Source organism: Rhinoderma darwinii, chromosome 12 (assembly GCF_050947455.1).
Source record: "Rhinoderma darwinii isolate aRhiDar2 chromosome 12, aRhiDar2.hap1, whole genome shotgun sequence".
NCBI classification, from domain to species: Eukaryota; Metazoa; Chordata; class Amphibia; order Anura; family Rhinodermatidae; genus Rhinoderma; species Rhinoderma darwinii.
The window spans coordinates 9,560,659-9,586,288 of record NC_134698.1 but is presented as its reverse complement, the minus strand read 5'-3'; the positions used below and the strand labels follow the sequence as shown (position 1 = coordinate 9,586,288).

At 49.0% G+C, this 25,630-nt stretch overlaps 1 protein-coding gene across 1 annotated transcript in view; it reads right to left on the bottom strand.

Moving 5' to 3' along the window:
- TARS2 (threonyl-tRNA synthetase 2, mitochondrial) overlaps positions 1 to 7,140 on the bottom strand; it is a 43,539-nt gene extending 36,399 nt beyond the window's left edge. Inside the window, exons 1-2 of the mRNA XM_075843365.1 lie at positions 7,015 to 7,140; positions 5,042 to 5,146 (exon numbers count right to left, since the gene is read on the bottom strand). Of these exons, the coding sequence (XP_075699480.1) occupies positions 5,042 to 5,146; positions 7,015 to 7,071 (162 nt within the window). The 5' untranslated portion in view covers positions 7,072 to 7,140. The remainder of the gene's footprint in view (positions 1 to 5,041; positions 5,147 to 7,014) is intronic.
- Between the last annotated feature and the right edge of the window lie 18,490 nt (positions 7,141 to 25,630).

The window sequence follows — 25,630 nt, the reverse complement described above, 5'->3', positions numbered from 1 at the left end:
ACACGAGGGGGAGCGAGGAGGCGCACTGCCGTGACACGAGGGGGAGCGAGGAGGCGCACTGCCGTGACACGAGGGGGAGCGAGGAGGCGCACTGCCGTGACACGAGGGGGAGCGAGGAGGCGCACTGCCGTGACACGAGGGGGAGCGAGGAGGCGCACTGCCGTGACACGAGGGGGAGCGAGGAGGCGCACTGCCGTGACACGAGGGGGAGCGAGGAGGCGCACTGCCGTGACACGAGGGGGAGCGAGGAGGCGCACTGCCGTGACACGAGGGGGAGCGAGGAGGCGCACTGCCGTGACACGAGGGGGAGCGAGGAGGCGCACTGCCGTGACACGAGGGGGAGCGAGGAGGCGCACTGCCGTGACACGAGGGGGAGCGAGGAGGCGCACTGCCGTGACACGAGGGGGAGCGAGGAGGCGCACTGCCGTGACACGAGGGGGAGCGAGGAGGCGCACTGCCGTGACACGAGGGGGAGCGAGGAGGCGCACTGCCGTGACACGAGGGGGAGCGAGGAGGCGCACTGCCGTGACACGAGGGGGAGCGAGGAGGCGCACTGCCGTGACACGAGGGGGAGCGAGGAGGCGCACTGCCGTGACACGAGGGGGAGCGAGGAGGCGCACTGCCGTGACACGAGGGGGAGCGAGGAGGCGCACTGCCGGGACACGAGGGGGAGCGAGGAGGCGCACTGCCGGGACTACAGGGGGAGCGAGGAGGCGCACTGCCGTGACACGAGGGGGAGCGAGGAGGCGCACTGCCGGGACTACAGGGGGAGCGAGGAGGCGCACTGCCGTGACACGAGGGGGAGCGAGGAGGCGCACTGCCGTGACACAGGGGGAGCGAGGAGGCGCACTGCCGTGACACGAGGGGGAGCGAGGAGGCGCACTGCCGTGACACGAGGGGGAGCGAGGAGGCGCACTGCCGTGACACGAGGGGGAGCGAGGAGGCGCACTGCCGTGACACGAGGGGGAGCGAGGAGGCGCACTGCCGTGACACGAGGGGGAGCGAGGAGGCGCACTGCCGTGACACGAGGGGGAGCGAGGAGGCGCACTGCCGTGACACGAGGGGGAGCGAGGAGGCGCACTGCCGTGACACGAGGGGGAGCGAGGAGGCGCACTGCCGTGACACGAGGGGGAGAGGAGGAGGCGCACTGCCGTGACACGAGGGGGAGCGAGGAGGCGCACTGCCGTGACACGAGGGGGAGCGAGGAGGCGCACTGCCGTGACACGAGGGGAGCGAGGAGGCGCACTGCCGTGACACGAGGGGGAGCGAGGAGGCGCACTGCCGTGACACGAGGGGGAGCGAGGAGGCGCACTGCCGTGACACGAGGGGGAGCGAGGAGGCGCACTGCCGTGACACGAGGGGGAGCGAGGAGGCGCACTGCCGTGACACGAGGGGGAGCGAGGAGGCGCACTGCCGTGACACGAGGGGGAGCGAGGAGGCGCACTGCCGTGACACGAGGGAGCGAGGAGGCGCACTGCCGTGACACGAGGGGGAGCGAGGAGGCGCACTGCCGTGACACGAGGGGGAGCGAGGAGGCGCACTGCCGTGACACGAGGGGGAGCGAGGAGGCGCACTGCCGTGACACGAGGGGGAGCGAGGAGGCGCACTGCCGTGACACGAGGGGGAGCGAGGAGCGCACTGCCGTGACACGAGGGGGAGCGAGGAGGCGCACTGCCGTGACACGAGGGGGAGCGAGGAGGCGCACTGCCGTGACACGAGGGGAGCGAGGAGGCGCACTGCCGGGACACGAGGGGGAGCGAGGAGGCGCACTGCCGGGACACGAGGGGGAGCGAGGAGGCGCACTGCCGGGACACGAGGGGGAGCGAGGAGGCGCACTGCCGGGACACGAGGGGGAGCGAGGAGGCGCACTGCCGGGACACGAGGGGGAGCGAGGAGGCGCACTGCCGGGACACGAGGGGGAGCGAGGAGGCGCACTGCCGGGACACGAGGGGGAGCGAGGAGGCGCACTGCCGGGACACGAGGGGGAGCGAGGAGGCGCACTGCCGGGACACGAGGGGGAGCGAGGAGGCGCACTGCCGGGACACGAGGGGGAGCGAGGAGGCGCACTGCCGGGACACGAGGGGGAGCGAGGAGGCGCACTGCCGTGACACGAGGGGGAGCGAGGAGGCGCACTGCCGTGACACGAGGGGGAGCGAGGAGGCGCACTGCCGTGACACGAGGGGGAGCGAGAGGCGCACTGCCGGGACACGAGGGGGAGCGAGGAGGCGCACTGCCGTGACACGAGGGGGAGCGAGGAGGCGCACTGCCGTGACACGAGGGGGAGCGAGGAGGCGCACTGCCGTGACACGAGGGGGAGCGAGGAGGCGCACTGCCGTGACACGGGGGAGCGAGGAGGCGCACTGCCGTGACACGAGGGGGAGCGAGGAGGCGCACTGCCGTGACACGGGGGGGAGCGAGGAGGCGCACTGCCGTGACACGAGGGGGAGCGAGGAGGCGCACTGCCGTGACACGAGGGGGAGCGAGGAGGCGCACTGCCGTGACACGAGGGGGAGCGAGGAGGCGCACTGCCGTGACACGAGGGGAGCGAGGAGGCGCACTGCCGTGACACGAGGGGAGCGAGGAGGCGCACTGCCGTGACACGAGGGGAGCGAGGAGGCGCACTGCCGTGACACGAGGGGGAGCGAGGAGGCGCACTGCCGTGACACGAGGGGGAGCGAGGAGGCGCACTGCCGTGACACGAGGGGGAGCGAGGAGGCGCACTGCCGTGACACGAGGGGGAGCGAGGAGGCGCACTGCCGTGACACGAGGGGAGCGAGGAGGCGCACTGCCGTGACACGAGGGGGAGCGAGGAGGCGCACTGCCGGGACTACAGGGGGAGCGAGGAGGCGCACTGCCGGGACTACAGGGGGAGCGAAGAGGCGCACTGCCGTGACATGAGGGGGAGCGAGGAGGCGCACTGCCGTACCTGAGGGGGAGCGAGGAGGCGCACTGCCGTGACACAGGGGGAGCGAGGAGGCGCACTGCCGTGACACGAGGGGGAGCGAGGAGGCGCACTGCGTGGCACGAGGGGGACGAGGAGGCGCACTGCCGTGACACGAGGGGGAGCGAGGAGGCGCACTGCCGTGACACGAGGGGGAGCGAGGAGGCGCACTGCCGTGACACGAGGGGGAGCGAGGAGGCGCACTGCCGTGACACGAGGGGGAGCGAGGAGGCGCACTGCCGTGACACGAGGGGAGCGAGGAGGCGCACTGCCGGGACACGAGGGGGAGCGAGGAGGCGCACTGCCGGGACACGAGGGGGAGCGAGGAGGCGCACTGCCGGGACACGAGGGGAGCGAGGAGGCGCACTGCCGGGACACGAGGGGGAGCGAGGAGGCGCACTGCCGGGACACGAGGGGGAGCGAGGAGGCGCACTGCCGGGACACGAGGGGGAGCGAGGAGGCGCACTGCCGGGACACGAGGGGAGCGAGGAGGCGCACTGCCGGGACACGAGGGGGAGCGAGGAGGCGCACTGCCGGGACTACAGGGGGAGCGAGGAGGCGCACTGCCGGGACTACAGGGGGAGCGAGGAGGCGCACTGCCGTGACATGAGGGGGAGCGAGGAGGCGCACTGCCGTAACCTGAGGGGGAGCGAGGAGGCGCACTGCCGTAACCTGAGGGGGAGCGAGGAGGCGCACTGCCGTAACCTGAGGGGGAGCGAGGAGGCGCACTGCCGTAACCTGAGGGGGAGCGAGGAGGCGCACTGCCGTGACACGAGGGGGAGCGAGGAGGCGCACTGCCGTAACCTGAGGGGGAGCGAGGAGGCGCACTGCCGTGACACGAGGGGGAGCGAGGAGGCGCACTGCCGTGACACGAGGGGGAGCGAGGAGGCGCACTGCCGTGACACGAGGGGGAGCGAGGAGGCGCACTGCCGTGACACGAGGGGGAGCGAGGAGGCGCACTGCCGGGACACGAGGGGGAGCGAGGAGGCGCACTGCCGGGACACGAGGGGGAGCGAGGAGGCGCACTGCCGGGACACGAGGGGGAGCGAGGAGGCGCACTGCCGTGACACGAGGGGGAGCGAGGAGGCGCACTGCCGTGACACGAGGGGGAGCGAGGAGGCGCACTGCCGTGACACGAGGGGGAGCGAGGAGGCGCACTGCCGTGACACGAGGGGGAGCGAGGAGGCGCACTGCCGTGACACGAGGGGGAGCGAGGAGGCGCACTGCCGTGACACGAGGGGGAGCGAGGAGGCGCACTGCCGGGACACGAGGGGGAGCGAGGAGGCGCACTGCCGGGACACGAGGGGGAGCGAGGAGGCGCACTGCCGGGACACGAGGGGGAGCGAGGAGGCGCACTGCCGGGACTACAGGGGGAGCGAGGAGGCGCACTGCCGGGACTACAGGGGGAGCGAGGAGGCGCACTGCCGGGACTACAGGGGGAGCGAGGAGGCGCACTGCCGTGACATGAGGGGGAGCGAGGAGGCGCACTGCCGTAACCTGAGGGGGAGCGAGGAGGCGCACTGCCGTAACCTGAGGGGGAGCGAGGAGGCGCACTGCCGTAACCTGAGGGGGAGCGAGGAGGCGCACTGCCGTAACCTGAGGGGGAGCGAGGAGGCGCACTGCCGTGACATGAGGGGGAGCGAGGAGGCGCACTGCCGTAACCTGAGGGGGAGCGAGGAGGCGCACTGCCGTAACCTGAGGGGGAGCGAGGAGGCGCACTGCCGTAACCTGAGGGGGAGCGAGGAGGCGCACTGCCGTAACCTGAGGGGGAGCGAGGAGGCGCACTGCCGTGACATGAGGGGGAGCGAGGAGGCGCACTGCCGTAACCTGAGGGGGAGCGAGGAGGCGCACTGCCGTAACCTGAGGGGGAGCGAGGAGGCGCACTGCCGTGACTACAGGGGGCGCACTGCCGTGACATGAGGGGGAAGGTGGAGGCGCACTGCCGTGACGTGTGTGAGTGAGTGTGAGTGATTACTGTGCTGCCTCCTCTGACAGCTGGGGGGAGGGGGTGCAGGACACAACTTTACCACTAATTTAAACTAATAGAGAAATTCAATAAATGATTAAGTAAAAAAAATGACAACCAGGAAGTTCCTTTACCTCAGGTTTCCCGTGTCCGGCCTCTCCTCCCGCACGACCAGTTACATCAGCAGAATACGGTCTCCATGTTGTTCTTCCTTCCCTTGTGATCACATCAGTGGAATCCTAACAGAAGACAAAACAACAGCAGAATAAACACATAGAAATGTCTGCCCTATGCAATGCCCTGGAATAGTTAAGATGCTGTAGGTCGACTTTAGAACACCTCCCCCCCCCCCCCCCCGAGCGTTGATCTCCAGTCACATGACCGGGGTACGTATCCAGGTCCCTATAGATCTATGTAAACAACCACCTCCCCACCGCTCCGGCATCAGATGAGGGGTAGACACGATCTCTTCTCATACGGGCGAGATGTCCCGGCCGTCCTAAAATAACCGAGCTGCACATTTAAAGGGTCACTAAACCTTTTCGTCAGAAGTTTTGATTGGTGGGTGTCAGAGCACGGAGACCACCACCGATCGCTAAAAGAAACGGCAGAAGTTCTCTGGTGCGCCACTTCGTTACTGATCGCCATTCGGGTTTTCAGTGTCGCTCTATCATCGGTGCAGCACAACGAAAAACCAGATCCGTCGCATGATGGAAAACAACGGCACCCGAAGTAACCCATTTACTGTAATAGGTCCGGTCGGGTGTCTGCCATTTTGCGGACAGAGTGCGGCATGCTGCGCTATTTTGTCAGGCAAAAACGACAGAATCTGCGACGGATAAGTGAACAGAGCCTTAGAGCCAAGATCACGGCGACCCTACACATCCCAATCAGTGACTGGAACGCGCCCGACACGTCATTCCGACAATCGCCGGATTCCACTGCCGCCGTGATTACCGGCACGAGGCCTCGTCATTGCTCGTATTGTACAGAACATCGCAGTGTCTGTGACCGGCGGGACTCAAGGTCTTGTTCAGACGGAACAAAAAACAAAAACGATGTTTAACGTGTTAAAAACCGCTAGCGTTTTTGTAAAGCGCTTCTTAAAAAAGGCGTTTGACATTTTTTAGGCGCGTAATTAGGCACGTTTTTTTGGGCGAATTTTACATGCTGAGAATTGACCTGATGCTTCTTTTTTTACACGGGTTTTTTTTTAAACACACGCGTGTAAAAAAAAAAATTGCGCCGCATGCACTACAAGGTCAATGGGAAGCTTTAGGCCCTGTTCACACCGTTTTTTGCAGGTAGAAAAATCTGATTCAAAATATCTTCAGGAATTTTGACCTGCCTGCACACCATTTGCCGCGTTTTTTCGGCCGCGGCCAAAAAACGCCAAGAAAACCGCTTTCTCTGCCTCCTATTGATGTCAATAGGAGGTCAGATACGGAAACACCCGAAAAAAGGGCATGTCGCTTCTTTTTCACGTGAGCGGTTTTTACTTTGATTTGTTTTAGATGGGAGACGATTTCAGGCATTTTTCGGCGCGGTTTCCACATCAAATACTACATATGAACTACCCATGAAGCGTTTTTGGCACGTAAATCGCGTCAAAAACGCGTCTAATACACGCCGTGTGAACAGGCCCTGTTCACACAGAGTTTTTTGACGCGGAAACTGCGCCGCAAAACTCAAAAACCGCCCGAAAATGCCTCCCATTCATTTCAATGGGAGTTGGACGAGTTTTTTTTACCACGAGTAAAAAAAACGCGTCGCGGTAAAAAGAAGCGACATGACCCATCTTGAGGCGGTTTCCGCCTCCAAAATCCTATTTCAATCAATCAGAAAGAGCAAAAAAAACACCTTGACGAGTGTTTTGACGAGTTTTTGTCATAGCACTGTGCAAAAACCGTCTGGAGCAGTTTTTGCAGGAGGAATTTTCCTCCTGCAAAAAACTCTGTGTGAACATAGCCTAATATAACAAACATCAGTAAAACATCAAGTGCGGCTTCTACATCAGGCACACACAGGGTTAAGGTCAAGTCCCGGCTCTGGGACCCCCCGACCTCCCATACACAGAATAGCAGAGCCCAGTGATAGCAGCACCGACCCTGCAGAGACACGAGTACAGGGCAGAGAGCGGCCTCCTCCTCAGCAGCGACAACATCCTCAGAATGTGCCCACAGGGGAGCAGCCATTACTCCTCAGCCACACCCCCTCCCTTCACCTCCAACAGATCATGTGACCCACACTGTGTCACATGACTGCCACAGCCTGCCCTAGCTACAGCCTCTAAAAACCAAGCGTACGGTAAGATGCTGCCACCTAGTGGACGACTCTGTAAATGACATGTAATAAATCCAGACACTAGAGACATGCAGCTTCTTACCAGTATGTTATATGAGAATGGTTTTCCTATCCCCACCGATCTGCACACTCACATTATTCGTGGATATTACGCCGCACGATCTGAAAAGTTACAACCGAAAAATGTGAATATAAAAACGTATTTTTTTTTTTTTTATAATGTATGAAATAGGAGAGAGGAGATGGCCGCACGTAAAAATCATGACTACAATTTCGGCACACGACCAAATTTGCCAAAACCCGAATACGGCGGTAATATATTTCAAGGGGGTCACGTGTATTGCCATATAAACATACGTCTGGAAATTGAGATTTATATAAATGGCAGCACGTGCCGTCGTCGGTGGATCGGGCCGTCACATGTCGGTGCATCGGGCCGTCCTCCCCTAGAAACATTGTTTTCAGCGCTTCTATGGGAAAACTTAGTGCGTGATACGGAAATGCACGCAGAACTGTGCGATATAGGATCCACATCACATACCGCTAAGGGCCAAAGTACGAGGCCTGGTTCACATCACGTTGCAGCTCTACGTTTAGCGTGTACGTCGAAAAAGCTCCCGACCTACTCGCTAAACCCGTCCTTTTGGCCTCCGTCGGGCTGGTATAGGACAGTATACGTTTTTTTGGAGGATGGAATAACGTAGAAGACTACAACAGTCCAACCTGTGGAATCCCGCAAAAATTAAAAAAAACTGATACGGCGCGGTATACTTTTTATTTTTTTTTAAAAATGGGAGCCTATGTGTGAGGGATGCGACTGTATCCCATTAGTCAGAGGTACATGTTAACCGTATACCTCGGAGAGCTTCCCCACGGTTTCCCACCCTGGGGAAGACCCTGACATCACTGTCCATATATGGAGAGTGATGTCAGAGGCTTTCAACTACGGATTTCCCGGCCAGAGCGTCGGAAACACACTGGCCTGGAACACCAGGACTGGAGGAAGCCCTTGACATAGTGACGACAGGAGCTCCTTCAGTCCCGGAGTCCCCGGTCAGAGCGCTTTCGATGCTCCGGCCGGGGACTTCGTAGTTGAAAGCCCCTGACATTTGGACAGTGACGTCAGGCGCTCCTCCAGGAGAGGAATCCCCGGCCAAAGCGTTGCCGATGCTCTGGCCGGGGATTCTGGCATCGTAAATCTCTTGGCATCACTGCCCATATATGGAGAGTGACGCCTTCCGCAGGACCACGGTCCCGGCCTTGTAGCTCTGACATCACTATCTATATATACACAGTGATGTCAGGAGCTTCCCCGGGCACAACACTCCAAGCAGCTCTCTGCCCTTATATATGTGCCAATACCTCATATTAAACTAAGCCAAAGTGGGAGCAGGTAGCCTAGTCCAAAAGCGAGCTATAGTTTATGAATAGGCTCTAAAGGGCAACTGCTGAGAAATTAAATTCTCCGCAGCTGTCCTGGCCTAGATTATAGTGATGGCTATCTGCAGCTAATGACAATACCGAAGGGAATTGCTCACAAACCACCACTAGGGGGAGTATACATATTTATTTTTGAATTCAACATATACACTGTATGCAGTAAGCTCCCCCTAGTGGTGGCAGCAGGCAGATAGAAATTTATTAAAGGGGTAATTCAAGAATGGACAATTATTCACAGGATAGGTGATAATAATCTGATCGCTGGGACCCCCACCAATCATGAGAACGGGTCTCGAATGGAGCGGTGGTTGAGCATGCCACCGCCACTCCATTCAATGTCTATGGAATAGACAGAAACAGTCGAGTACAGCACTCTGCTGTTTCCATCAATCCCATACACGTTGAATGGAGCGGCGGGGGCATGCTCGACCACCGCTCCATTCAAGAAACGGGATGTTCGGCACTCCTGTGCTCACGACCGGTGGGGTCCCAGCGATCAGACAATTATAGGTGATAACGGTCTATTCTGGGATTACCCCTTTAAGTCGGTCTATGAAGGGGATTAGGAGCGCTACAATCAGATAAACTGAGCGCTGACCGTTTCAAAGTTAGGTTACGAAAATTTAAATAAAGAGGCGTCCGGGGGTGGACATTCACCACAAGCCATTACAGATGTAACAATTTTTAGACAATGATATATATTCCAGAGCCAGAAACCATCAGCGTTCCATAAATGAAACAATTAATCCTAATAAAGCGAAGATTTCCCCGATACTCTCGGTAACGCAATCACAATGAGTATTCAACGTTCATTCGGTCTCCATTGCATAGAACGAACCAACATTAGGTCTACTACAACCTCTTATACTTGGGGTCCCCAAACAACCAGTGCAATAACAAAAAAGTGTTGTATAAAATCAAATAAAAAAAACTTGGGTCACTTCCTATGGCTGCCATTACAGCTTCCCTCGGGTCACAAGAGTTGTCACCCAGCCTTCCCAAGACTTCTAAATAGTTAAAGGCAGATCAAACACAAGGAATATTATATATATATATATATATATTTTATTTTTTTTTTATTTTTTTTTTTACATTTCTGCCGTCGTGGTCTATCGGCTAATACAGTGGGGACCCGATTGGGTGACGCACACCTATTATGGCATATGGGAGGGGTATTAGGAGGTCATTGAGTGGTGTCCTCCGCTCAGAACTCCCCATCCAGTAGCCAACAGAGAACGTCTATATATAAAATAAAAAAAAAGACTTGGTATGACCATGTGATGTTGATAATAGTAAAATTAGTACATTTTCCCTGGTGACAGCAAAAAAATAGATCTGGGATTCCAGCAACTGGATCCCCTGTGATCAAACAGGGTTCAAAAGAACAGCAGAGAGAATCCCACAGCAGAGAGAATCCCTGTGTCAGGCTCCACCCACTCACTAGGCATAACATCAGTTTTGCCTGAAGTGTTCCTTTAAATGAAAAATTTGAGAATCTTTTGCAAGAAGATATGTTCTCTCTCAATGCCCTATAAAGTAGATAACATAGGTAATATTTATGGATAGATCGATCTATATCTTTCCACGTTACATTTTGGAACATTACACAGCAAGTAAACATCACCCTTTATGAACACAAACCCCTGTAAAACACAGCTTAAAGGAGCAGTCCATTTTTCACAATCCCTTTTTGAGACGTGTCCCCAGCAATCACGTGATCGAAAAAAGAACTGGCAGCAAGTGTTCAAATCCCCTGCAGTGCCACCACAGGAGAAATGAAGAATTACAGTTAGAATATTTACTCTGTCGAAAAGATAAGGCTCCAGAACATAGGATCCTCTATTATATCAGAATTCCCCCAATAGGATAATTGAAAAGGTTTTTTTTTGTTTGTTTTTTAAAACTGGACAACCCCTCTAACTTTGTTTAGGCTTTTATTGGATATTTTGTTTGATAAATGAGGCCCAGCCTCTAACAAAAGAAACAGACCAAAGAAAAGGGAATAGATGGAAGGGAGTAACAACTGCGGGATCAGACTACACATAGTTTGTTTGTAGTCTGTTACCATGGAGACACATAGCTCTACATAGCTGTGTACACAAAACGGTAAGAGATCGTATACAGAGTTGCTTAGTTCTTTTTTTTTTTTATAGATGCACAGAAGCAATAATAAAGAGCCATATCCCACCCCAGTCGACGGGCTTTATTTTTGTGGGACATCGTGTATTTTTCGTTGGCACCATTTTGGGTACCTTATTTGGAAAAATGGAAAACAAACCAAATTCCACAGGTTGTTTTCTTCTTTATACTTCACTCTACAATTACAAGATACATTTTTTTTTTTTTTTAAAAGATGTTTTTTTTAGTCCCACTAGGGAACTTGACGCTACAATCACTTAATCGCATACTTTGTGTATCACTGACAAACAATAATGCCTTGCGCATACAGACCGGCAATCTATCAGGCCGACCATATGGCCTTGTTAGGACCCCAGCAGCCATGGGAACCCATCTGTACCTTGTGATCACATCGTTGGGGTTGCCGATGGCCTGCCAGATAGTGGAGCCCCTCTCTCAAACTTCTTAGATGACATGGTCACTATTAACCGCAGCTTCTAAGGGGCCTAATAGCCAGGATCCGAGGTTTCACTGATCTCAGCCACCACAACGGCTGTAAATCACAGCTTCTACAACTGCATGATGAACTGGACGTATTATTACATTCTATTGCAGTTAGACCGCAATAAGGACGTAATAGCATGTCCATTTGAAGGAAGGGTTTTAAGGGAATTTGCCCTTGCAGCTGACTAAGTGAAAATTAAAGGGGACAGCGTGCAAAGAAATAGGTTGTCTAACTTAATCTGCTCATACACATTAAAGGGGTTATCCAGGCGCTAAAAATTGATGGCTTATCTTTAGGATAGGTCATCCATAGCTGATGGGTCGGGTCAGATTCCCGGGACCCCCACCTATCAGCTGTCTTGAAGGGGGTACAGCCCTCGTACGAGCGCTGCTTCCCCTCCATTTCTACTTACTCACTGTGAATCTTCGACACGCATTTAGCGGCAATTCACAGGTATTGCAGCCTCTTCTCCCATTGAAGGGGAGAAGGCTGTAATACCGGTTAATTGCCACTACATCCGTGTCGGAGACTCACAGTGAGCAAGTAGAAATGAAGGAAAAGCATGCACCCCCTTCAAAACAGCTGATCGGCGGGGTCCCGGGAATCAGACCCCGACCCATCAGCTATGGATGGCCTATACTAAAGAGAAGCCATACATTTTTAGCGACTGAAAAACTTTTAATGTTGGTGTATCCTGCTGACAATCTAGCGTGTATGTAGGCCTCAGACAGATCTTCCTTGGGTGGTTTGTTCTGTTGGGAGATAAACCACTGCCCGACAATTCTGCATGCTCAGTGAAGCGAATGCATGTTAATGGCGATGTTTGGGCAGTGATAACGGCTGGCCGAATGACCTATTTTACATGTGTGGCCGGCCCTTAAAGAGACTCTGTCACCACATTATAAGTGCCCTATCTCCTACATAATATGATCGGCGCTGTAATGTAGATTACAACAGTGTTTTTAATTTAGAAAAACAATAAATTTTGACCAAGTTATGACCTATTTTAGATTTATGCTAATGACTTTCTTAATGCCCAACTGGGCATTTTTTAGCTTTTGACCAAGTGGGCGTTGTAAAGAGAAGTGTATGACGCTGACCAATCAGTGTCATACACTTCTCTCCATTCATGTACTCAGCACATAGTAATCTTGCGAGATCATGATGTGCAGCCACATACACCCACATTAACGTTACTGAAGTGTCTTGAGAGTGAATAGACATCGCTTCCAGCCAGGACGCGATGTCTATTCACAATCCCGACACTTCGGTAACGTTTGTGTGGGACTTAATGACAGCAAGCGTGATCTCAATGTGCTGTGAGTAAGTGACACACAAACGTTACCGAAGTGTCGGGATTGTGAATAGACATCGCGTCCTGGCTGGAAGCGATGTCTATTCACTCTCAAGACACTTCAGTAACGTAAATGTGTGTGTATCTGGCTGCACATCATGATCTCGCAGATCACTATGTGCTGAGTACATGAATGGAGAGAAGTATATGACGCTGATTGGTCAGCGTCATACACTTCTCTTTACAACGCCCACTTGGCCAAAAGATAAAAAAATGCCCAGTTGGGCATTAAGGAAGTCATTAGCATAAATCTAAAATAGGTCACAACTTGGTCAAAATTTATAGTTTTTCTAAATAAAAACCAATGCTATCTACATTACAGCGCCGATCAGATTATGTAGGAGATAGGGCACTTATAATGTGGTGACAGAGACTCTTTAAGTCCTTAGAAAAGCAATTGATTTTATTGCACCATTGCATCTTAAATAAAAAGTGAAGCAACTCTGCAGTCCTTCATAAAAGTTTCCAACCGATTTGTGTATACAGCTGCTGTGCAGACCTATGCGTCTCCATGGTAAAAGAAAACAAATCCTGTGTAGTCTCACCCTGCAGTCATACTCCATTACACTCGTCCCCAGCTTCTTCATAACCTGCCAAATGTATGTTAGGAAGCGAGGACAGATAGACGGGAGTATGACTGCAGGATCAGACTACACAGGGTTTTGTGGTCTGTAACCTTGACGACACATAGGTTTGCATAGGAGTGGTTGACACAAAATGGTAGAATATTCTTTAATTAAGAGAATTTTTTGCACAGCAGCTTGATTTTCGTTGCAAAGGTGTACATAGCTTTTAAAGACTTCTTGGGTCTGAAGATAAAACTTTTAATGTATTAATCAAATTATGGCGACCACGCCATTTTCAGAGGTTCTTTCCGACTGCCGCTGAGGAATCTGGAAGCTATTTTGGCTCTTAGAAGAGGTTTTCCAGGGCCACCAGTGTAAATAAGTCCGCCTTTGTCAACATTCAGAAGAGCTTCGGCAACCTCAGACGTGAAAAACTGATGTTTTTCACTTCCGAGGGGCACCCGTGCAGGACGCGTTGTCACAGCGCTGTCTACGGAGGGATGGATGACGCAGTAAAATAGGACATGTCCTATTTTATCGCTGACCCTTCACACGCTCCGTTGAAACAGTCATGTGAACGGCCCCATATAAATACATGAGTCCATGTGATGGTTGTTTTTCTAACGGCCGTCACATGGACGCGACACACACTTGTCTGAATGAGCCTTTAGAAATAAAATAGCTTTTCACCGGCTTCCTTACCAGACTAGCCCATTAACATCTCTACTTAGCTTGCCCAAAATTTGGCACGTTATTTTTACAGATGCGGATAAAACTTTTTGTCGATTATTTCAATGGGGTGGGGGGAGGAACGGACAAGATAAAATCCAGGTTGTCCCAACTGTGTTTGTCCTGATGGAAGTCATGGGGGGGGGGGGATTGTAGCGCTGAACCCACAGACATACAATGGTCGTTGGATTGTGAAAACAAGGCCGGGATCTGCTGACCATTATAACATGTCTACGGCCACCATAAGCGCTAACTGGACGGAGTGTTGGGACACTTTTTTGTCTGGGGTCTGTAAATCAAGAACAAGATGGTTTGGAGTGGAAGAAGATGGATTTTGGCATCAGTCTGGATCCAAATAAAATGTGAACTTGGGCCTTCTGAATTACATAATATTCAGGAAATGTAAAATACAGTGAAAAAACTTAAGTTAATTTGAATGCACATGCAGAATTCAGGGTTCTTAAAAGGATATGTTCACTTTTAGATACCATTTTACATAACTAGTCCACATAAAATAAGGGGTAGCTCTGAATTTTTTTTACATGTAGTGACCCAGTTACCACCTGTATTATACCATGGAGCTGCATTCACAATTCAAAATCTTGTGTCACCCCCTGCTGGTTCAGTGTCTACATAGAGCTACCTTTTTATCCTGGGAAGTGTAATCTTTACATCAGGCAGTAATCTAGGAAAATCTAAAGGCTCATTCAGACGAGCGTGTATCACGTCCGTGTGATGGCCGTTAAAACAACGGCCGTCACACTGACTCGCGTATTTCAATGGGGCCGTTCACATGACCCTTGTTTCAATAGAGCATGTGAAGGGTCCATGAAAAAAATAGGACAGGACCTCTTTATAAGTCTATGGGGGATCCGTGACAACGCATCCCGCACGGGTGCACCTCGGACATGAAAAACGTCAGTTTTTCACGTCCGAGGGTATCGATGCTCGCCTGAATATAGCCTAACTGCCCTGTTGTATAAATAGGAGCTCAGTGAAGTGGCTAAGAGTCCAAAATGAGGTTGTGAGTTCAAAGTGACAACCAGCAGAATTGTGAATGAACCATAATGCAGGCTGGTCAGGATCAGTGAAATTAAAGTATTTACTATTTGACAAAAAAATAAATAAAGCTAAAATGTTTTATGTAGATACGTATAACTAAATTGTTGTAAAAAAGTGGAAACACCCTTTAGGATGTCATTTTCTTGTGGATTTAGGGCCTGTTCACATCACCGTTCACTTCCGTTCCGGTGTTCCGTCGGAGGGTTCCGTCGGGTGAACACCGCAACGGAAAGTGACAGCACAGCTTCCATTTCAGTCACCATTGATCTCAATGGTGAAGGGAACATCGCTAATGCTTTCCGTTCGTCACTATTCCGGTTGGTTTTCCGACGGAATAGCGGAGTCGACTGCGTTATTGATTCCGTCGGAAAACCGGAAACCAGCCGGAATGGTGACGAACAGAAAGCATTAGCGATGTTCCCGTCACCATTGAGATTAATGGTGACAAACGGAGGCTGTGCTTTCACTTTCCGTTGCGGGGTTCACCCGATGGAACTCTCCGACGGAACCCCGGAACGGAAATGAGCGGTGATGTGAACAGGCCCTTAGTTGTCCTGTGTACTGAAACGTTGCATTTCAGTAGAGAAAAGTAAAAAGGGATTTTTTTTTATAAGAAAAAAAAGAAATGCAGCCGGGGGATGAAACAACCACTGTTGAAATATCTATGCAATATTTAGGTGCTAGTCATATGCATTGGCAATTGACCTTATATCATGATCTTAACTGTAGGGTTACATGTCCCAATACTCGGTGGGTTGTATAAGGGTGTTTTTGGATTACAGTGGTGCAAAAAAGTCTGTAAACCCTTATATTTTTGTTAAGGCTTTGTTCACATCTGCGTTGCTATTTCAATTGTTGGGTGCCGTCATAGGAGCAGAATGAAAATGGCAGTAACGGATCCATTGCTCAACAGACACCAACTGCGCCCGAGAGAACCCATTGGACTTTAAGCCACGGTATTCACGGTCTTATGGCATTTTTGACCGGATCTGCGATGGAGGTTTCTAATGGAGCCTCCAAGGCATATGTGTACATAGCCTAAAGGGGTTATCCACAGAATTAACAAGTATCACCTAATCGCCCCGCCGCTCAAAAGCGCAGGGGTCCCGAACCACCGTTCCTCCTCACTGCTCCAGTGCAGTGAGGACTTTGAATGGAGCTGCGGTAGAGCATGCGTGCTGCCGCTTAAATTAAATGTTATGGGACTGAAGGAAACAGAGTACAGTGCTTGACTGTTTCCATCAGAACCCATAGATTGAGTGGAGGGGCGAGAGCATGCTCGATCACTGCTCCATTCAGGCTCATCCTTACTGTGAAAGGTGCAGTAAGGAGGAACGGGGGTTTGGGACCCAGGTCCTGGCAATTGCTGCGGCTCCCAGCAGTGAGGCCACTAGCAATCAGAAAAGTTTACCCTGTGGGTAGGTGATAAATTGTTGACTTTCGGACAACCCCTTTAATTAAATACCCTATTTTAGGTAGTTCTAAGTTAATAGAGGAGAGTCCCTTATTCAGGACCTACACCCATTATCCAGAGTAGCTTCTGATACTCATGCATAACATGGACAGCCAATTTATTTCACTGAACATGACGTAATGTTTTCTCTCTCCAGTGGTGGCACCGAAGGGAAATGGATACTTAGTACCACGGTAATTACAGCCGATCATAGGGTTTCTATGATCATCCCATCTTTAGAATAACCTAACAAAAAGGGATTGACAAAGCAAACACCCCGGTAAAGTCTTGCATATTGGCTTGGAAGAAGTGTGGACCTTACTCCTTCCAGAATGGCTTCACTTCATGGATGATGGTGCTTTTTCTTTATGAACATCCTGCATCTGCTCCCGCTTGAACTTTTCTACTATATTCTGGTTGGGACTTTTACTTGTCCATTCCAAAACATTCTTCAACCATCGTGTAGTAGTGCGGTTTTGTTGCAAAACCCAACTTTTATTGAGCTTCAGATGAATACATTTAGCAAAATCCAAAAATTCATAGTTCATCACGGATGGTGAGTAGTCCTGCTTGGTTGGCAGTATTTTGTTTCACGGTTGGATTAGGTTCTTATGTTGAAACGTAGCACGTTGTCGCGCATTCAAATTCTATTTTAACCCCTTCTTTCACAGATTCTTCTCCTCTAGATGATCTTTAGCAGGCTTCGAATAGTTATTCGTGTCCTGCTTCCAGTAATAGTGGCAACCTCCTCACTATCCTCGCAAGCAAACCATTCTTGCTTAGTAGTTACCAGATGTTGAATGAACACAGACATTAGCCCACGCAAGAGACCTGTCGACTCACCGAGTTCTTGGTGATCTTGGGATATTATAGGTTTTTCTCTCAGCAGCTGTTAAGGTCCTTCGGAATCTAATTTAATAAAAGGCCATATATTCATAAACTCCCGAAACAAACTGAAGAGATTTAGAATTTTGCACTTTTTCGGTCAGCTGTTTTTGGGGTTTGCAAAAAAAAAATATATATATATATCAATTTTGTACGTGCAAATTTTATTCTTTTAGTCCACGCCATGTTCGAACAGCTTATTTTCCGGAGACTGAGTCGCATTACGCTCCCACAAACACTTTAAAAACACCTGCAAACAGCTTCCCAATGGTAAAAGGCTGTGTTTTTCATACGAGGCGTAATTTTCCGCAGTTTTTTTTCTGCGTTCTACATAACAAGTGTAGATTTCCAATGGACAATGCTAAAAACGGCTGGCAAAATCAGGATTAAAAAACGCCTAATTTTCAGAGGCGGATTTCTAAGGGTTTGCAAACTTTCTTGCTCCACATTAAAAAGCTACAGCAGCTCCAACTCCATTCCTTGACCGCTTTTGCAACCTAAAGTCTAGAATTAAACCATTTTTTTTTCTTAATGCGATTGTAAATTAATGGGGACTCAAAATATCCTGGGCCAAGACATGTCACAAGAGAAGAACATATGACTTTTCTCACTTGAAATGACATTTACGTAATTTCCCCAAAAGTGTGAGGAAGCATGAAGTACAAAAACAGAAGCATCCAAGACGTGAGGTTCTGTGTGAAGCGCGAAACAGATGATGGCTTCAGAAGCAAACAAAAAAAATTCATTACACCAATGGGACACATTGCCGCACCTCTTAACCAAAGTTTTAGGTTTTCTTTTTATTCAAGTATATAATTACTTTCTAGGCTTGGTCACATGGTTGGTTTATCTGAAAGGATTAGACATGCCTATTATAAACGTGGTGCACCTGCCCATTGCATGCAGAGTAAAAACTCTCACATCAGACTGGATATACCCTGGAAATTAAAAGATCACTGCGTTCTGCAAGTGTATTAGTTGTAATGCGATAGTATCCAGGTGCTTACATTGCCAGAAATGTGCAGATGTACTCAGCAAGGGCTCATGGGTACATTTGTCCTGAATTATTGTAAGACTAATCGTCCTCCCACCTGTACTTAGCTGTCCCCGGCGTCCGGGTCCACGCTGCCGCCCTCTGCCTACTCAATCTGTGGCTGACTCCACTGGATCCTAGAGCGCTAACCATTGCATTTTTAAAGGATCATGGCGGGCCAAAATCAAAACTGGCATAAAAGCTCTTCCTGCTGTGGTACTCATTGGCGAATCAATTTGATTATCTTGTATTCCCTGCGATCTAGTTTGAACTCCTGTGTACCGTGCCTGACCATCCTAGTCTGCCGCCTGCCTTGCCCTATTGCTAAATTTGCCGTGATCAACCTCTGCCGTTTGCCCTGTTGCCAAGTTAATCATTACGAACCTCCGCAATCTGCCCAGACCTTTAGCTCTTCTGACCACTGTGCTTCTACTAACATCAGCTGGAGCTTAACACTGGAGGTAGAGAACCGCCCCATGCTACAGCCAAATCCTTGGGCTTCATTAGTTTGCTCTGGCCATAAACCCCACTGACGTGAACCTGCCTGAAGTCTCTTACCTAGCAATGCATTCGCCAGGACCAGCTGTACCAACTACAACAGAAGGTCTCGTCTCAATGCCATATCTACTCTTGCATCACTTGTGGCGCCTACGCAACCACTTCTAGCTACTGCATATAGTCCAGGATTGCATCTACCTACTTCCCCACGCTACAAAGGCAACTCCAAGTCATGTAGGGGGTTCTTGAACAGATGAGCGACCCACTTTGAGGTGATGGCGCGTCAATTTTCTTCAAACTGAGCCAAGGTCAGTTATATCCGCTCTCTGCTGCCTGGTGAGGCGCTGGCCTGGGCATCTCCGTTATGAGAACGGAAGAAACCTATCATTAGCAACATTCGAGACTTCCCTGCAAACTTCCAAAAGGTGTTTTAAGAACCTAGTCGGGAGTCACCTGCGTCCTAGTCACTCCTCAAGCTTCACAAAGGCATCTCTACACCGCGTCAATATGCCAGTTTCGCACCCCATCCACACAACTCTAATAGAATAACAAAGCTCTGTTATGATGCTTCACTAGAATGTATTGTACTGCGTACAAATTTCTACTTTTTTGCACAAACCGTGAAATGTTTTTGTATTGTTTTATTTTCAAAAGAAAAATCTTTGATAAAGAAAAAAAAAAAAAAGAATAACAAAGCTCTAGTTGCAACCTTCTGGGAGGGTCTGGCTGGTTGCATCAAGGATGAGATGGCAAACCAGGATCTTCCAATTATTTTGGATTTATTTCCATGGCTACCCGTATTGACATACGGTTCCGTGAGAGAAGAGGCTGAGTGTGCCTATTGGATACAGCTACTGTCACCTACACTTCAGCGACCTTTTTTTTGCCTCCACTACTGCTCCAGATGAACCCATGCAAGTAGAAACAATAGAACTGTGTGCTGAAGAACATCTAAGAAAACGAACCAACAACCTGTGTCTATACCGTGGCAGTAACACACACTTTCTGAACAATTTTTCAGTGAGACCAGGAAACTCCCAATGCCTAGGGCAAGTGGGAAAGGCTACCCTAGGCAGGAAGTCGCCTCTCCAAAGATATTGATACCAGTCAGTTTTTCTACTGCTGAAGTTTGTTTCACTGTGCCAGCATTTCTGGACACTGGCTCTGTGTGGAATTTTCTCTGCCAATCCTTGGTTATTTGCTATAAAATTCCAGTACTTCAATTGGAAAAGCCACTTTCAATCTTTTCTCTGGATGGAAAAATAATATCAGAGGTTGTCCAAGTCACCGAAACATGCAAGTGGGAGCACTCTACAATGAGACTATTTCATTCTGTGTTAAAAATTTCCATGAATCCTCTTCTCCTGGGTCCACTTTGACTTCAGAAACATTCACGTGTCATTGACTGTACTACAGCTCAGATTACCCATTGGGGTGAACTCCTGTCATTCACAACGTCCACCTGTCAATCCTCCCACGCCTCGAGATATGGAACCTCTCCTGGAGGGATTACCTAAACCATATTCCAGTTACGCAGATGTATTTTGCAAACGTCAATCAGAGACCCTTCCACCTCATAGATCTTATGATTGTGCCATTGACTGGTTACCAAATGCTACTCCTCTTTAGAGTGGGGTATACCCCTTGTCGGTCTCTGAGACTGAAGCGATGTCTCAATACATTAAGGAAAACCTGGAGAAGGGATTCATCCACAAAAAATTTACCAGCTGGAGCTGTTTTTTTCTTTATTGAGAAAAAGAAAGATGGAACTCTAAAGGCCTTGTATAGATTATCACGGTTTAAATAAAATCTGAGCTCTTTGACCATTTAGAAGAGGCAAAATGTTTTACAAAGTTAAGACTTACGGGCCACTTACAATCTGATCCACATGCATGAAGGTGATGAGTGGAAAACTGCATTTAACACAAAAGATGGACATTTTGAGTAGCTGGTTATGCCCTTTGGCCTTAGTAATGCTCTAGCGCGCTTTCAAGTATTAGTTAATTATATATTTTGTGACCTTTCAAAACAGCTGTGTTGTCGTTATCCTGGACGATAGTCTTGTTTTTTCCCCCAAGATCTTTATACCCATCGCAAGAAAGTACATCTAGTTGTGCAATGATTGAGAAAATCTCTATGCCAAGCTTGAAAAATGCTTGAGAGGTTCAGTTTACATTTCCTTGAATACATAATCTCTATACAGAGACTCCAAACGGATCCTGCCAAGTTGTCTGCCGTTCTTAAGTGGCCACATACCCAAGGACCTAAAGCAATTCAACATTTTATGTGATTTGATAATTACTATGGACAGTTTATACCACATTTTCCTTCCTTAGTGGCGCTTTACTCAGCCCTCACCAAAAATTGAGTCAATGCATAAAACTGAATGCCTGAAGCTGAATCAGCATTTCTCAAACTTAAACAGGCCTATTCCTCAGCCTCCGTATTACATAGGCCAGATCAAAGTCAACCATTCATCTTAGAAGTGAATGAATAGTCTGTAGAAGTAGGCAGTGTTCTCTTAGAAAAAAAAGATAATGGGAAGACCTTCTCGTGTGGATTCTTTTCTAAGGCCTTCTCTCCTGCAGAGAAAAATTATGAAATCGGAGACCGAAAACTTTTGGCTATTACGTTGGGCCTGGAGAAATTTACTGGAAGAAGCACATCACAATTTAGACTGACTACATTCGTTGGGCCTTGTTCTTCTCATGATTCAAGTTCTTCGTCCACCATCGTCCTGCTGACAAAAACGTGAAGACAAATGCTTTATCTTCTTTTTTTGATCCAGATTCTGAACCTCAACTTATCATTTATCCTTGTTGTATTTTGAGTCAGTGGCACCTGCAGAAGTTATCAACAATCATCCTGGAAAGACACTTGTTCCTCTCAGTCCACAAAAGCAAATTCTTCATTGGGCTAATTTATCCAAGTTCTTCGGACATTCAGGCATCAGGAAAACATTAGATCTGGTCTCATTACTTGTGGCCCTCTATATCCCGAGACATTAAAGACGGTCACTGAATGCAGTGTCTGCGCTCAAAATAAAATCCGTACCGGATTCTTTTTGGATACATATAGCTATGCACTTAACCGATTTACCGTCTTCTTCCGACTATACAGTGATTTGGGTTGTGGTTGACAGTTTCCCCGAAGATGGATCACTTCATTCCTCTTTGAGGCCTTCCTTAAGCTAAACATTTGGCTGCTCTCTTCAAGCATATTTAACGCTTGTACGGATTACCTAAACATATTGTATCATACAGGAGTACAGTTCATATCAAGATTCTGGTGGGCACTTTGACTTCCTGTAAGCTGCAAGTTAGACTTTTCTTCTGCCTATCATCCTCAATGCACAAGTGGAGTGGATCAACAAGGTATTGGAGAACTTTCTCAGAAATCCTGTCCCTCCACTGCAAGATGATTGGACCAATCTCCTTTCGTGGCCAGAATTTGCCTATAATTATTATACTGGAGAATCGATGCAATTTTCTCCTTTCTTCGTGGTTTATGGGCAACATCCGAACGATCCTCTATCAGTCCCAACATTGTTTAAGGGCCCAGCAGCTAATCTGTTCCATGCTTACTTCTTACGTATCTGGCAGGAGGCTACTCAAAGCTGTAAGTTGCACCAACAAAATACAGACAAAAGTCAGTGTTACTCCTCAGTTGCATGATGGAGACAAGGTCTGGCAGTCTTCTAAACACATTTGTTTAAAAACTGTGTTTTAAAGTTTGCTTCTTAGATCCCTATGTCATTTTGAGATAAATCCGTCTCTTATAATCTTCGTCTTCCACAATCATTTCAAGTATCTCTTCTCAAATCACATATTAAATCATTCTTCTAAAAAGTAGTATTCTGCGGTTTCTTCTACTCCAGACACCCAGCACGAGGTCAACGAGCTTCTGGATGGTATAATGGCTACAGGAAAACTCCTGTTCTTCATCGATTGGAAGGGTTTTGGCCCTGAGTGGTGGAGATCTTGGGAACCAGTTGAAAACACTCACGATCCATCTCTCCTCAGGGACTTTTATCGCAATCTTCTTCAGAAGCCTAAAAAGGAGGTGGTGTAAGCTGGGCACTGTAATAGACGCCGCTCCCTGCCACCCTTTACTTACCTATCCCCGGTGACCTGGTTCACACAGTCACCCTGCGCTGCCTTGTTCTGCATCTGGCGGCTGCCAACAGTCTCCACTAGGTTCTAGCGCGCACGCTGACCCTTGCATTCTCAAAGAGCCAGCACACGCCAAAATCAAACCTCCGGATAGAATGCCTCGTCACATGGTAGTATTTAGATCAGTATTTTGTATCCGTATTTGTAAGCCAAAACACAGAATGGCTTTACACCTTTACATGTTTTGTAAGTCACTCCTGGTTTTGGCTCACAAATACGGATTTAAAATACTGACCTGAATACTGCCGTGTGAAAGAACCCTTAAAGCTCCTCCTGCTTTGGTACTCATTTTCAGAGTAATTTGGTTTTCGGGTTCCTTAGTATTCCCTGCTATCTAGTCTGAACTCCTGTGTACAGACCTTGCCTGTTTTTAACCATCCTGATCTGCCCTATTGCTACATTTACCGTAATGAACCTCCGCAGCCTGCCCCAGACATTTAGCTCTCCAGATCATTGTGCTTCTATGAACGTCAGCAGTCGCCAAGGGAGGCTTCTCCAGGTGTAGCGACCTGGCGTTCCCCCGCAATGAAGTCCACATCCCGATACAGGGGTTAAAAGGATGAAGACAAGGGGTTCCCTTAAGGCTACTCTGGGGTGCGCAGTCGGGTTCACACCGCCTCTGCTACAGCCCAATCCTTGGGCTTCATTACAATTATAATGCAGAGTGAAAATTTCCCAGTATTCCTTGTTGACTTGAGCATCCTCTTTCATAGGGACTGTACAGTAATCTCACATAGGAAAAACTAAACTGCCCCCTTGCATTACAGAAGCCAAGCTGTTAGGAGTATGTCTGACAATAAAGTTGTTGGCAGTTACCAATGTTGACAGCAGAATTTTGAATGCAACTCTGAAGTAGAATAGAGACTAACTCAAGTTCAGTACATTATTTGTAATAAATTTACTAAACATTTTATGTTATTCTATATTCAAACTCCAAAATGGTGCTCATACCCTTTAAAAGAGAACAGGTAATTTCTTTTTTTTTTTTTATTATTGCCTTATTCATTTAGATTGAGGACTAAATTTTACCTTTCCTTTTAATAGTATCCACAGTAACATTTTCTAGAGCAAATCTGCAGTAAGTGCAGCCATTTAGAATAAATTACGTAGGCCTAATGCTGCTACCATGAAGCATTAAAAGGGGCCTGTACATCTAGAACAGTCAACGTTCCTGAACCATTCCAATGGCTTTTATCGCTGGAGCAACCAGTATTGGTGTATTGTTACACAGCACCCATTTGCAATGGGTCTGGCTCATAGACAGTATGAGGTTGTCCTAGGCAGGGTACCCACTCTGTGGAGTCCATATGTGCCAATAGGGCATATGGAAAAGATTTATCCTGAGCAGATATCTCTAGTATACTCCTAGTCAATGAGAAGTAAAAAAATATATACAATATAACGGAATTCTTATTAAAAGAATAGTTGGGAATAGAAAGGAATGTCCAGCAAGAATAGTTGCTGGACATATTAAAGGGAGTAAGGAGAAATCTAATGTTTTATGCACACAAAATATTTTATGCAGCTAGAAATGTTCATACCTAATATGTGTAAATGCCATAAAAAAAAAATTATATGTTCTCAAAATATGGAAATTGGCTTTCGACTATATGGCCATAATCAGGACAGACCATCCATGCTAACGGATAGGCAAAGGAATAAATTACAAATTGTAACTTAATTCTTGGGGAAAAAGCGGCAGATGTGTGGAAAGGTTAAGTGTGTGCTGACTGAGTGGGCTGTGTCTGCTACTAAAACTGTGGCTGACACTCGGGCAACGTCGCTAGCACTATGGTTGACCCCATTATAGGGACTGTGAGACCTAAGTAGGTCGGCATCAAGAGATCAACACCATATCTACATTTCCCTCTTTTAGCATGGATGTTGACCACTGGTTAGTGCTCCCATTAGAAAAAGATTGAGACGCCATGCTCAAAGTCCCCTTTTTCCCACAAGAACGAGAATCATGAGGTTGACCACGTAAAGTTTCAGTATTTTTCTATCCTCTTGTAGAGCACCTCTATTAAAGAATATATTCAAACAAGTATGATCTGCACCACTAGTAGATACAGTGACTTTGAAGTCGGCCTTTTAAGCATTTTCTGGAATGTGATAAGGGGTCATTGGTGAAAAGTAGCTGGGACTGCAGGGTGCTAGACTGACGGGGCTTATGTGCACCCCGTTTGTTTTTATCTTGGAGATCTAATATTGGAACTGTATCTACAAGTCAACCAACCAAACGGTACTTAAACACGTCTAAATTAAAGTCACAATGATTTTGATGGAATAACCCATTAGTAAATCTTAACCCCATTAATGACCAGCCTACTTTTTCAATTTTTGCCTCCCCACATGTCAGCAGTCATAACATTATTTTTCCATTGATATGGCTGTATGAGAAATGTAATTTTTTTTTCAGCAGATTCCTCCAGTCTTTGATTGTATCACTGGAAAAGCTGGTGACACAAACTAAGGAGGGGGCATCTCCATCGATATGCCATGGATCACGGCGATCAAAAGGTTAGACAGCTGGGATCGGCGGCTCCGATCCCAGTTGTACTGATTTTTCTAAGAACAGGAGCGGTTAGTAACAGCTCCTGCTTA